This window comes from Diachasmimorpha longicaudata, chromosome 3 (genome assembly GCF_034640455.1).
Source record: "Diachasmimorpha longicaudata isolate KC_UGA_2023 chromosome 3, iyDiaLong2, whole genome shotgun sequence".
Classification (NCBI taxonomy): Eukaryota; Metazoa; Arthropoda; class Insecta; order Hymenoptera; family Braconidae; genus Diachasmimorpha; species Diachasmimorpha longicaudata.
The window spans coordinates 9,396,877-9,411,995 of NC_087227.1; the positions used below are offsets into that span (position 1 = coordinate 9,396,877).

The 15,119-nt window shown below is 40.1% G+C and overlaps 1 protein-coding gene across 5 annotated transcripts; it reads right to left on the reverse strand.

The window, feature by feature from the left end:
• Nucleotides 1-28: 28 nt before the first annotated feature.
• Nucleotides 29-14,369, reverse strand: LOC135159966 (uncharacterized protein). 5 transcript variants are annotated; one of them, XM_064116051.1, is made up of 14 exons: nt 13,200-14,369; nt 11,305-12,154; nt 8,375-8,595; nt 7,709-7,932; nt 7,388-7,602; nt 6,857-7,112; nt 6,425-6,679; nt 6,186-6,316; nt 4,637-4,777; nt 4,329-4,481; nt 3,587-3,736; nt 1,289-1,456; nt 787-1,119; nt 29-303 (listed from the first exon to the last, which is right to left on the reverse strand). In XM_064116051.1, exons 2-14 carry the CDS (start codon nt 11,798-11,800, stop codon nt 29-31), a joined length of 3,018 nt encoding a protein of 1,005 aa, XP_063972121.1. In that variant the 5' UTR covers nt 11,801-12,154; nt 13,200-14,369. The 5 variants fall into 5 exon arrangements, with proteins under 5 accessions (XP_063972121.1, XP_063972119.1, XP_063972120.1 ...); XM_064116049.1 differs by having other exon boundaries at nt 3,599-3,736; nt 7,709-7,950; XM_064116050.1 differs by having other exon boundaries at nt 1,289-1,441; nt 7,709-7,950.
• Nucleotides 14,370-15,119: the final 750 nt, after the last annotated feature.

The following is a 15,119-nucleotide window of genomic DNA, read 5'->3' on the forward strand; positions in this document are numbered from 1 at the left end:
CGCGATCATCACGCGGCCGAATTTCTCGTTAAATGATGGACTCACGATTGCGTTCATTGTCTTCTATACTTGACGTAGAACTTGCACCACATATCTCCATCTCAATGGCAGCTAATCTGTGCTCAACTTCCCACTGTTGCTGGTTAAGTTTTACGGTCATGGATGCATTCTCGGTTTCCAGACAGATTAACCGCTCTCGGAGACGCTTTATCTCGGCGAGAAGGGCTTCGTGACTGCTCACAGCTAGAACCGGGGTTACTGCACCCTCGGACACTAGTTGAGTCATACTGTTGCAGGTCATTCCTACGTTAAAGGGGACAGACAATGGATATAATTTTACATCACCTGGAATTACGTTGAAGAGACTTTTTGCTGTATTTTTTTTATTGAGGGTGTCGCCGGCTGAAGGATGATAGTAATAGCGATTGGTTATGGGCCTCTAAGACTCAAGGGAACAACTGAAGTCTTATCTTTTCACTGAAAAATTGCCCGTCTCGGCTACAACTCACGGAGAAAATAGTACATCTGTCCGGGGAGAAATTCCGAATGAATTGCTGAGGGACAACACAAAGTCCCTAATAAATCTGCGGAGGAGGATAATGACAGATCGAGAAAAGTCGTCTCAATAAAGAAAAAATCGATAATTAGGTCTGAGTCGAGTCAACAAATGAAATTAATCGACAGCTCGGATATCAAAGTTTGATGATGAACCTGAAAATTAGCCCGACATTTTTTACTTCTCTTCCATTCGAGAAGTTTCATCATTTTCCTGTGTGATCCTCTCACCTGAATGGGTAGACTGTTTTCCAATGGATAATTGAGTCGCAGTGGATCGGGGAGCTCGTGTCGTATGATCCTCACTACTCCTCCCACTGCTGGTGGCACTCATCGGACTATCGGCACTTCTACTGGGTGCTGTTGGAGCACCAATAACAGGTGCACCCTCGGTATCAGCGGACCTCAATCCGTGAATCGAGGAACCTGTTATTGGGCTCGGACTGGGGGAGAAGAGTGAACGTGCGGTTCGTAATTCCAACGGTGATATCCACATCTCGTCCAGGGGCACTCGACCCCGAGACTCTATCAATCCCGGAGTGCTCTGGCTTCGGCCCATCGCAGCTGTGCATGAAATGATGATTTTTTGAATTTTTAAAACATTGCTGTGACCCCCATAAAGAAATAATATTGGTTGTTTTATTATTTTTCGCTGTGTAATATATTGTATCATATAGAATAAAAGAATAAACTATTGATTAATTGTTCACTAACGTGCAATGCAAAAAATTACCTTTCTCAAGTGGTGCTCTTTTGTACTTTTCCAGTCTCTTAACAGCTATCGACTCGAGCCTCACTCTGGCTGCAGGATATTCCTTGAGCACATCCCACATGTCCTTCTTTTTTAACACGAAGAGATCAGAGTAACCGACGGATCGTACACTTGCTGTACGTCGATTACCTGCGACGATGTAGCCATTTAATGGTTATCGCGTTAATTAAACAACATTGAATAAAAATCTTGAGGAAAGTCTACGAATTATGTACATTTTGCCTTAACTAATAGCTGATTTAATAATTTGTTTTTAATTTTTTCTTTGTTAAATTCTTGCTATTTGTTTCAAAGGAATTCAACAAAGAAATGGAGGTGCGTAGTTCCACTGAAAAAACAAAGTTATTTTCGACGTACGTCTTCTCTCATGTTAGATCAACATTGCGACAACGAATATTTGAATTTCATGCAGATTGTGCTGTAGACATTTATTAGACAATACAAAATGCCTGAATAGAATTAACGTGTCTGAATTTCAAACATGAATTGCGATGTTTAAGCATGTGCTCGAGAATTGCGACGCACTTTCATGCTATTCAGGGGTTTTTTAGTATCTGAAAAATATTTGCAAAAAGTGTCTTGAATTCAAATATTCGTTTTTGTTCGAAAAAGCACGTGGTTCGATAATTTTCAAGACCAAACACAAAAAGAATTTCCTTAGAAAAAATTTTATTCACCTTGACAATGAGGACAATTTTTTAAAAAGAGAAAATCAAATAATCTGCTTCAGGGCCTCTTAAATTATCCACATCGTTCAGAAAAATAAAATTTGTTTTAATACTCATATTGTGCCCTTGATAATTCTCGAATTCCATGAATTTCCTGCTAGAGACGTACATCTCTGAAAACTCTTGTCTGGTCAGTGTAGCAGAGTGAATCGAGATAATTTAAAGAGGAAAGCAGCAGATCAGCTACTGGAAAATGTTTCACAAATTCTGAGCACAAAGAGACGCAGAAGTGTTCATCTGGAAGTTACCTGAAGTTAATTTAACTCATCTCACGTTTTCGCTTCACTCCTCATACGTCAATAAATTATTATCATCTAACTTGTTATCATTGTTAAATTATCTTGGAATGCTCAACACTACTATAGCGGATGCAAAGTGTGATCCAAGTCTACTGTAGGCAGTCAAGAAGAAGCTAGTTCGATTATTATCAAGGTATCGTATAAAATGAAGCGGTGGGTCTATTGTAGCAGCCAAAGTTGCCCAGTTTTACATTCTTTCGCATCACGTCATTATCAAAGATCATGAGATAATTTATAAAAAGAGCTTGCACGCAAGAGAGAAGTCAATCAGAAACGATGGCGTCTAAAATTTCTGCAATAATTTAAATGTCCTTTTTTTCTTTGAAAAGAGTGAATTCGAGGCTAGTATGATTCTAAAAATAATTCAACTATTTTTCATGAAGCGTAGCTGGTGAAATTATTCTCATTCATGAAATGCTACTTAGTTCGTTAAAGAAAAGCCAAAATCGGGAGTCGAATGCAGCCTATTTTACAATTGAAAAGCGAAAGAATTTTTATCGAAACCTTTTCTGTTGTAAATATAAAATGTTGAAATAATGTCGGACTATTTTCGTTTTAGTTCACTGCTGAAACATCTCAGTGACGTTTATCTTGTAATTGAACAAATGAAAGAATGTGAGGAATGTACATGGCACATCAAATTGATTGATGATGATAAACTACTCAACGCTACAAACACTTTTTATAATGATTAAATAAATGATGTATAGAAAATTGCACACAAGTTGTGCTAATTTATCTTGGATGATGGAAAAAAAATACAGCCGAGAGCGAGATGAAAGCGATAAAATTCTTATTAATTGGGATGCTTGTCAGACGTATTATTCACATGTTTAAGGGTAACTTGATAACATAAATTATCGTAATTTTTATCGTATTAAATAACACAAAAATGCGGGAGACAGAGGATTGTCTACTAATTATTACGAAGAAATTGGAGAATGTCAGGACAATTGTCACGAAAAATAAATAGTAGTCAACAGTAATTTACTCTAAGGAAAACGATAATGCTGACAGTAATTAGAATAAAGGAATTGTAAATATAAAAATGAAAGAAGCTGATGAAAATTCATAAGAAAAAATGGACATTCAGGGGCTCGCGTTGGTCAATGAACGAGTTGACATAAACAGTGAAATATACGTGAGAAGTGTGTAATTGATAAAATATGGGCGGGTAACGGCTCTCACGGCTATTCATGACTGGCCACCTGGACTGCTCTTGGAATATTTACCGCACTCTTTACCTGCAGTCCCCATATTGAGAATGCTGATTTCCCCGAAGTACGAGCCAGCCTTTAGTGTTGCTAGCACTGTTTTTCCGTTGTCTGCGACCACTTGCAGACGGCCCCTGTTCACGATGTACATCTCCTTTCCCACCTCACCTGTTAAAAAATATGAAATTCTTCCTTCACAAATTCGATCTCATCAAGGTGCCTGGCGGAAACATTATGATTTGACGTCATAATTTGCATGCAGCGAAACATTTAGTCAACATTATGGAGGAATTCACGTAATCCGTAATGGGCTGTCGTAATTTCTCCTGGAGGAGTAAAGCCTTATGAAAGCTTTGGACTTATTATGCCTATAAAATAAAAAATTCTCGAAAGTTGAAATATTTTTATGAAGCTGGTGAGATATTACTACGATCCGTTCCGTAAAATCGCACAATCGTTGAGGAAAAATTGTGAAACGACTTGTTGACCCTACAGCGCTGAGTCATTAATCGGATGATTAATTTTTACGGAATAAATCGTGGAATTTGAGTGGCAATTCGTGCAGGTTCACTGCCGACTCATATTTTTTATTGAATTTCATTTCTCTCGGAAATTCTTTCTGCTATTTTTTTATTGACTTCTTCCCTCTCAATGAAAATAATTTTTTTTCTATTATTTTCCGCCGAGCAAACATATTTTAAATGGCGATATTCATTATCCCAGGCCATCATAATACCGGAAAATTTGATAAAATACTCACCCTTTCGACAGATGTAGTCCCCCGGTGAGAACAAGACAGGCCTCAACCTGAGTACCAATTCACATAGAAAACCAGCCTCCGTATTCTGAAATATCTCCACTCTCCTCAACGTATCCAAGTGCACATTAATCGCGATCTCTGCCTTGAGTTTGTCTGGAATGCAACGAATAACGAATGTTTGCTGGTGCTGACAGTGCGATGGGAGTACGGGTTCTCGAAATTTTTGAAATAGCGTCGAGCCAAGTGGCCGGTGTTATTTGTCAAGGAACAAGACATTGATCGACGATGCAGAACTTTAATCTACTCACCAGGTAGACAGCTCACAGCTCTCTCCTCGTCCGAGCACTTTTGCGTCAGCCACAAATAGTCAAACCACTTGATGACCTTGACCTGAAGATGATTAGGCACTCGACGCATTCGCATGTACGTCTTGACGCCATCAAGTTTAGCTGGAAGATCATAAATCACGGGTGAATTATTCAATGGAGTGGCTGGGGGAAGGAATTGATTGATTGAGATACAATCGTGAATAGCAAGCCCTGAAATTCGTGAATGAACATTGATCCGATAGAAGAATAATTATCTTACGAATTTGATGAATTATTTAAAGTGTACGAGAGGCTCAATGAAAAAGGCACTCTAATGTAATTTTATATTTTCAAAAGAAAACCTCGCCAAATGCTAAATATTCATTGGTTACTTCTCCTAAAACGACTTTATACCCTCGTGTTTCCCATACCATTACTTTTCCCTGGGATGTTGCGGTTGTAACAGTAACTATAAAACTTCGTAATAAGAAAGCAATCCTGGAAACTACATTCACCGGCCACGATGAGAATTCAAATGTATTGCCGAAGGCCAAAGATCTTCGATGAAAAATCCATAAAAACACCAATAAAAAGAAAATCCATTAAAACAAACCACTAAAACAGTTTGAATTTTTGTTGAATAATTCTTCTGACATTTGTTGGGACCTATGGCGCCAGAGGGTCATTGCACTTATTCCACAAGAGCACATTCCTCGTTTATTCCACCCAGATATGTCCTGGAATAATCCTTACAGTCCCGAGAGTGCCTGGGTTGCATGTTACGAGGGTTGAATAAGAGGGTGGAGATTAAAATTATCACCCAGAATTTTCACCCACGAGTTACATGGTCCGGACGAAGTAGAAGAACCCCGTGATGGGATATCATAAATATTCTAAATTTCATTCGACGACCTCAGAGAAGGTGGCTCACTCCTGATGGTTTTTTTTCAACTGGAATTGCATCGACCATTACTCTTTTTGCAATTTCATTTTTAATCCGGGTTATTCTGTGTGTAAAGAGTTTTCATTTGCCACTTTCGAGATAACGGAATTTCTTTGCTTTGTACAATGGGCTCTTGCGGACTTGAATTATTACACATCTTTCTATGGTGTCGGTGAAATATTGACGAAGAATGCAGTTACCTGGTCTTGTTCATTGTCGAGAGCTATTGATCAAGTATTGAATTTTTTCGTAGATTGATATATTTTTTCACAATAACTTTTTTGTGGGGAAAAATAATTCTCCTATTGACTTTAGATTTTGAGAGAGTTATTAAAACCCAACGCTGGAGATGAGTCTACTTAACTCATTTCACCACTTCACTTCAGAATTAAGCATAAACTTCGTACTACACGGAAGAAGTACTCGAAAACCTCTCATTTTCTGAGTGTATACAATGTCAATATTTAATACATTTCATCCCCCTCGAGATGGAGATACCCAACATGCCGAAAATAAATATTGATGTTCTGAATTAAAAAAAAATATATATATAAAACAAATATGTACTAAAAATGATGGAAATATTTACACAAAATAGCAAGTTACCTTGAAATTCTTTACGTGCTGCACTAACCGAAGTGACAATATTGGCAACATGACCGAGAACTGTGGCGAATAGCAGTAGACCAAAGAGTAGTTGAGCTATAACAAATAAATACTCGCCCTTGCTTCTTGGCCTGTAAAAGAAAGTCAGAAAGAAAGAAAGAAAGAGAAGGAGGAACAGGGAGAAAAAACCGGGAGTGATAATTGTTGATGTTGAATGGTATGAATAAAGGGACACATACCTCGGCAAATCGCCTATCGTTGTCAGTGCCAATGTACACCAGTAGTAGCTCTGAAGATACTGCTTAACAACGTCCGCCTCTTCCGAATCGTCGAACACCCAGTTTTTGCTCCCAAAACCATTGTTCTTATAAATAATGTGGTAGAGGCACCCGTTCCAGTGGAATATTACAAGGAGATAGTGGACCAGGGAGGTGGAGCGAAATAAATTTGGATAATTTGTGTGTCGCTCGGTTCTGTCCATGAACGCCCAGAATCTGTTAAGATGCCGAATATATAATAATGTATTAGAATGCAAACGAGAGCGTCTAAAGATCTTGATATTGAAAAAAACAATGCGATATTGATTTTTGGAGAATGCGAATATTTTCTATGGAGAACTTATGGACAATCCAGTCAGTAATTAAATTCAGAGAGAATGTGGTTGCAATTACCGATAGATTTTAACCAATCTAAAACTCCGCAGGATACTGTTAAATCCTATTGATAAGTACAAAAAATCAAGGGGCAGCAGACATAGGCAGTCGATGTAGAACGTCGTACTATTCATGTAGTGATTCCTCAATTTGACAGCGTCTGTCTGCAATACACCATCTTCAAGATAACCGGTGCGAAAGTGAAAGACTATGTCGACTAGATAGAGAAGATCCGAGAAGTAGTCAAGGCAGAACCAAACTACCAGGGTTTCACCTGTGTGCAAGATACATGAAAAAAAAATTATTTTGAGATATCCTTAACTTTCGGACCAAATCACCAGAAGTCGATTATTAATCTTGTAATCCCATAAACAGGTGAATAATCATTAAAGAAGGTCATTCAACATCACGTGCAAATAATCCTCCTCCAGAAGAACACGATTTTCACAATTAAAATTTAATGACTCTCCCCTCCGGAGATAATCCGAGAAAACAAGCTCCCAAGTAAATAGTTGTCAAAATATCCGAAAATACAAATAGTGGACTAACCATTGATTTCCTGAAAGGCGAACCTGTAGATAATGACCCAAAAGTTGTACAAAAAAGCGAGAGAAACGACCATTGACCAGTAGTAACAGAGTCTCCCCGCTGGATCGAAGACGAACGACCAATTGGGTGCACCTGTACGGAAGCCCCTGGTGCCCATTTGTCCAGGATATCCTCGACTGCCTCGCTGTTGCTGTTGTTGCTGTGCCGTATACCTCCTTGAAGCCACATAATATCGAAAAAATGAATAATCCCTTGATGATACAATTTCCATAACCAAATTGACTGATCAAGATTCACCCTTGATTTGACAATGCAACTCACGTTTCGGTGCCGTTGCAGCTGCCGTTGTTATTAAGATGATTCGTCGATACCAATGTACGAATGTGTGGGCTCTCCCTAGTCGCACCAAGACCAGGTACATTGGGAAATTTTAACTTGCCCCTCGACTGATCCTTCCGCTTCGGCTTCCTACTGAGATCTAGTTCGCTGGCACCGCGGTTAACATACGCAGCGTGTAACGAGTCTCTCGACGAGTCGAAGTATCTCTGGGAGACAGAATAAATCTGTAAAAGTTTATTCATTCCATCACTCACGCATTTCCACGGGGGTGCGCGTATACGAAACAGTCTTTAATGCGAATTTACGTGCGTCGTAAAGCGTTTTTCTTTATGAGAAAACAACATTTAATGACGCTTTTTTTTTCAAACGAGATAACTGCTCTGATTTATCTGTTTTTTATTCGAATAAGTGCATAATATCCGGAGCTGGATTTTCTTGTTCACTTTCAATTAGTCGCATTTCGTATTTAAAATTCTTGGAGATAAGTGGAGATCTCTTACTGCTGAGAGGAACTTAAGAGAGATAATCCGATTTAAAGTGCCTCAACTACTTTCATAATTGATTCTAAACCAGTGAAATATCGTGGAATTCATTGGATGTGATAATTGTCCGTCGTCCGGAGTGACTGAATTAAGATGGGATTATTACCTGCTGCTCCTGACGAGCTCGCGACTGATCCGGACGATTTGGAGCCGGTTGGTAGTATCTGTTCGGTGTAGGATTGCGCGAGTTAAACCTTTCTCCAACGAAATCTAGGAGACTCTGTCGAGATCTGGATGCTGCACTCTCGACGCTCTTGCAGTCCTCTTCCGAGCGTAGTATTGTATCCCCACTCTTGAATTCGGTCCTTCCGCCGTTTTCTGGGTGCCCTGAAATGATAAATTGAAGATATTTGAGTGGCAAAAGTCATTAAAAGTCGATGTCAAGGGGGTGGGGTGGGCCAGCTCAGCGGTTGAGGGAAATTTCGAGTTTGGAGTAAGAGAAACCCTTGAATGGGGATGTAATAACCGGAGGGAATTACTGAATGTTTTAATTTACAGAAAAGTCGTTTTAAGTCAAAACAACGAGACAAAGGATAATTAAATTACGTAGGGAAGTGGTAAAAGGAGATAAGTTAACTCATCTCCAACTTTGTTTCTGAGGATAATTTAAAAAATTATGGGAAACGAGATTTTCATGAAACACCGCGGCTGACGCGACGTTTATTTTACTCCTGATGAAGAGCGTAGACAGGTGAAAGGTGAAATAATGAGCACAATATTCGGTTTATTAATTGAGGAATATTCAATGGCTGTTGAATCCCTTCAAATAATAATCCTACTGGTCATTAACCACCTTAGCAAATTTTAATTAAATTGAAAGTCGAAATTAATACCAAAATAAGTATCTCATCAATTTCGTCGACAAAATGGAGCTCTAAATAGTGTCAAGGGGATTTCTCGAAACGGATATGAAAGAGTAATTAAATAACTAGAGCGTTAATCAAAGGTTTGACAGGTTCGAAAATTGACTTTCAATTTAATGAAATTTCCAAATTTACTTACAGAGCACCAGGAACCATAAATGCATAGGAGCAAATCTAGTAAAAAAAATTCGAACTCGCGATTTGAGGAGAAATTCATCGGAGAATTTTAATAGAATCCCATTAGAGTTTTTAAAGAATCCGTTAAGTGTTTCTATTAAATGTTTCATGCATAAATTCATTAGACTTCGCCCTAGACGCTCACTCAATTATTGTGAATTTCAATTTTCAAAGTCACGTCCTCGTCAATTTATTCAGCAAAATAAGTGCACCCCTCGATATTCCGATTATTCATGATACAATAACATTCCAATGACCCATAATCCAGCGGATTTTTTCCCGCACGTAGTGCATACATTTGTATAAAATGAAATTGTTCAGATTGGAAATGATAAAAGAAGGAAATTTCCCCCAGTGGGTTTAACTGTGGAGCTCATCGATAGTTGGAAAATGGCCAATTTGAATGTTCGCTATCAGTGTGTGTGGATCCATCGATAAAGTCAGGAGGCCTAGTGCTCTGGCGTTTGGCCAGGGTATTATCAATGCTGGCTCATGCTGGTTCATCGATCAGCAACGGGTAGCACTGGTCCACCGTGTTTTACCAGCCAAACGCAAACTCGCTTAATAAATGAAGAGGGAAAACGTGTGTGCCGGACAGTACTGAAGAACTTGATGAGAATTTGTCTGGGTGCGATGTTGTTTAATGAAATTTCGCCAGGGAACTCTGGTTCAGTGGTCTAACAAAGAGAATGGGGACAGTGGGCAGGAAATTACGGGATTAGCGAGAATATCGTGTGGTCATTCATTCGCACGCTTTTCTGGAACTACCGAATGCTCGCTCCGGCTGGATGAGGAGTATTAGGTGGGCATTGTCTGATGCCTCTGAAGAATGACTTTTTTTGGCAGGGGGAGAGTAGAGATGGAGTCGCCATTAATGCCGGGAGAACAATATTCAGTAAAAACTGCAGAACTAGCTGTAGAATACAATCCGCAGCAAAAAATCATTTGCTGGAGATTTTTATTAAATTAAAATTGCAGAATTACTTGTTTGATTGGTATACTTTCAGTTGCGACTCCCATTTTTGATTGGATTCCCCTGCGCTTGTGGATTACGTTTCAAAGCGGAAATTCTCACGCTTTTTTTCTGAGGATTTTTATTGAATTTTTCCCTCCGTGTGAAGCTCCATGAAACAGCCGAAGCCAGTTGCATTTGCACATTTTTACGATTTCTGATGAATAAGATGCTCTGGATAAAATAAATTGAATTTTTTCCATCGACAATGTTTTGAAATCAAACACAAATAGAGGAAATAAAATCGAGATTCTGATGCCGCTTGTTTTAGAAGTCAATACTGAGTTCATTCTCAAAAAAATAAAATAAAAAATGAAATACGTTTTTACAACGAGTGACGCTATTCACGTCAAATATTCATTTCCATCTGCAGACAAAATACAAATGGAAATTTTATCAGATTTCCAGAGGGAATATTGAGCTGTTAAATGGTGAAATTGGAACGTCCATCACAATATCACAATCGGAGTGCCAGATTTTTAAAAATAAATATGGAATATGGATGAGTGGCTGTCAATCAACCGTTCGTCTAGCTGTTCTTATTCATTTTCAATTGATCAGCCGAATGGGAGCACCCCAATTTCTCGAGAATTATTATTTTTTAATAACTACCTTTGACATATCGGGAAATTTTCCCAAGATCATTTAAAAGAGAAATATGTAATAGAAATGATTCTACGATTTTTTTTCCGGAGCATTCCGTAATTGTTATCAAAATTCACGATAAAAAAAGTCCATCCCACCCCTTAAATTTTCTCAGTCCCTTCCGTAATCGATAAGGGAACACGAGTTCCATAATTTTTACTGAATGTTACTCTCCCTGTGCCCGTCAAAATGTGCATTATATCCATCAACTTGTTGTAACCCAAAAACTCGATACCCCAACCCTCGAATTCCCTCTCTAATCCCCAGCTTCCCCTTCAGAACATCCCTCCCAAACCCATTCAAATCTCCTACCCCCGAAAAATCTCCATAATCACTAACCCACTGTGGCATTGCTCCTATTCCTGGACGCCAGCAGAGTTGAACCAGGCGCAGTTGGTACAGATGCAGCGATGCTGTACAAAGTCTGTCCACTTCCATACTTCAATCCTGGACAATGGCAGGGAGTTGTCGGTGTTCCCCCGACCACAGAAATCTCATCGAGCTCATGCCCACTGTCATAATGACACAATCTCGTTGCACTTGTGCTTGGTCCACCGGCTCCAGTCCCACCGCCACTCTCATTACGACTGTTGGGACCAGTACCGCGGCCCCTGAGCGACTGTACAAGCCGCTTGGCCCCCGAAGACATTCCACGAATGTAATCCAGCCTTCCAAAGGTCACCGCAGCCGCAGCCGCTGCCGCCGCCGCCGCAGCCGCGTACTTCCACACTCTCTTCGGGCAGTGCCGCCTCTTCTTCCCAATAATTTCTCCGTTATTACCACTCGCTCCACTGACAATCCTCAATTTCTCACTGCGCCCGGCACAAAGACCCATTCATTTCATCGAATCAAAAATGTTCCTTCATCCAATGTTAATGTTAATAATCATTCAGCCGTTGATTTATTATCGTTGAGCTTGACGCGGACACGTCCAACGACTGGACGTTGCGTGTTTGTCACCGGCGTTGAGACACGTAACCCTCTGTCATTTTGGCAGGTGTAAAAATACTTGTCCACTGATTTGCCTCTGACAAGGCTTTTTTTTCCCCCGTCTTCCTCTTCTTCGTCCACCACAGCCACTTACGTCACGCTCGAGCAACAAGTGTCCTCCATGTACCAGCGATTCATTTTCCCCGCGTCTCGAACCAATGATCCTGATTACTCAATTGTCCGGGGATGTCTCTGTCACCTAGGGATCAGAGAAATTAACATCAGAATTTCTCGGAATTAATTATTTCCCTCCATCAATCACCAACTTTTCTCGTTAATTATTTTTTCCTCCCCGCTCCGGACATTGTTCGATTACTTGAAGTCTCATCTGTCGGGTTTCGTCACTTCTGGCGGAGACGTCAGTGGTTAAATAGCGGCACGTTCGACGAACAAACGTCCGTGAATCCTGAAAGACGGCGCGCCACTGGCGAAAAACTCTCAGTGGAAGCCCCCGACGTTACCATGGCGACCGGTACGACGTCCCGGTCCAAACGACCCCCCGGCATCCATCTCGCGCTAACTGAAAAACCTCACACTTTGTGGGCTTTTTTTTTTTCTTATTCTTCACGAGTTATCGTTAATGTCGAATACCTACCTCGGTGCTGCGTGGTAGACGTGGCTCGTGCCAGTGTTACTTGCAGATGCAATTATTTCGGATAATGAAGGACGGGGCATAATAGAATTGTGACCTCTTCGGAATTTCCTGGGGAGGTGAGGGCTTAAATAGGTCACGACTGGGGTAAAAATAAATGCTGTAATGAGGGGGGTTAATTACCTGGTGAGAAAATATGTCAAGCTTTTTAAAGAGGAGGGAGGGAGAATAATTGAACACGTGGAAGGTGAGTGAGGGAAAATGGCGAATAGGATTGTGAAGAAATTGTCGAGAACAGAATAAATTTTAGATGATTTTTTTCACTGAATTTTTGTTGATAAAATCAGATAAATAAAATGTAGAAAATTTTTCCATGAAATATCCTGATCTCTTTGGGATTCGGAATGAAAATTAACTGAATTATCTCGTTTGCCCCTTCAATGCCCAAATAAATCCGTCATTTCCAAATAACTCAAGCAGAATTAACTTATCCTGTCGCATCGCTTCGCTAATGAATCCCATTATTTCTCGACTCCTGATAAATCTCTTCAAGATCCTCTCCTTTCCCCCTCATCGTGCACCTCGAGACGAGAAATCAATCGAAGCTCTCAATAACAATGAAAAGAAACCGAAAAGACTAGTCTCCACTTACATGTACTCAGCGGGAACGGTGGCACGGTCATCGTGTTCCTCAGACGTCGAAAAATCCCTCCTAACCTCAGGGCGAATACCGGAAATCGTCGATGAGATGACAAATGAAACAGCGATACAACACTGATGATAAAAAACATTGATACACGCATTTAATGACGATTAATCAACGCACTTGCGTCCGCCATGGTGTGTCCTGTATTCTGTCCTCATGATAGTCAGCCCTCACCACTTGGGGAACGGAAAAAGCCGCAGTGCTCAATAAAAAATATTCCCGCAAATAAGCTGACGCGACACGTCCGAATCCCCTATCAACGTACCATACTCCTTTAACCACTCGTCTCAATCCCATTTTCACACCATTAACTCCAATCGTAAGACAGAAACTAACGTTGGAGACACGATTAATATCCCGAGATGGCGCGTCTCAAGGCAATAGACATCGGATGTTATTGAACTCAGCATCATCAATATTTCTTGGACAATTTTTTTTTCTCCTTGAGAATGTTAAGAACACTTTCAACTTCACTGAACACTCATTCTTTTATCCTCAGGCACACACACACACTAGCGAAGGCCCATTTTCCTCATGATTTTTTCCTCGCTTCTGATTAATAACGACAATTATGATACTCAAGACGATGAAATGCCCCCATCGGGAGTCAATGTTTGTGCATTAATCTGAGATAATTAGTACGCTCTTGGGGAACATGTGCTGATTAATTGATCAATTCTGTCAATTCAGCTGATTAATTATCATTTATTATATCGAAATGATCCACGGGAGCGGCTATGGCGGCGGCCTGGCCCTCACTGCTTCAACCCCCACAGCTTGCTCTTTATTTTCCTCCCCTTCTCCCTCCTCGATGTAAGTCAGAGTTAAAGTAATTCGTTGTCGTCGGAATGACGCACAGTGATGCTTGCGCAGGACCAGGGGGATAACGTAAGAACCGATGGGTTCTGTTGTTGTTCGCTTATGTCTGATGTATGCTGAGTTTGGGGGATACTGAGACGCAGCATCAGGGCGCAGGACCAATGGGGGAGAGTGCATTGCCAGACGAGAGCTCGTCGATAGGGGCGCCTGTCTTATATTTTTTTACTTTTAAATCGAAGCATTCGTCAATTCAAAGAATTTCTCGCTCTGAGGCCGGCATCGATAATTTTCCCATCAGGAGTTCGAATATGATATGGTCAGACCATGAATGGGTGTGTGTTTGCGGCCGAGCCATGACTGGAAAAATTACTGAGAAAATCGCTGACGTGACAGCTAATGATAGTCATTTTCTGGGAAATTTAAAAAGTGACTAAAATGAACTTTGTTATGTTCCATGTTTTTAACATTTAAACAACTTTTGACGTCGCTGGACAACCACTGCTGATGGCCGAGGAGTTGGAGTTTTTTAAAAAAATTACGAGCGGTTAAATAAATTTATGTGAATGGATAATTGTTGAAATGGACTCCACTGTGATTTTAAAAATCCGTCCCAATGCAGCGAGAGTTTGATCAGGATATTGATTGCAGCAGCATCAATTGTTCACCCGGAGAGCAATATTGAATGAAAATTATTTTTTCCGTAATTCCGGAGTGAAATGAGGACGTAGAAAATTTTATGGAGTAGTCACGTTTTATTAATTTTTAACCGATGAGCGAGCGTTGCATTCCGTAATTTTTACTGAGCAGGTGCCCAGCGTGCGTGTGAAGAAGGGGATTTTTACGGTCTAGTAAAATAATTTAATGATTTTTTCATCGGAAATATTCCCTTCGTGTATTATGGAATCTGGACGACTCCAAGTTCTTTCGATTCGAAGAGAAGAAAATAATGAAATTGCATTGGCTCATCAATGATTAACCATTTTCACGATAACACGATTATAATTAAAAATTTGAAAAATCTTGAGAATTGTATTACGTAAACAACGG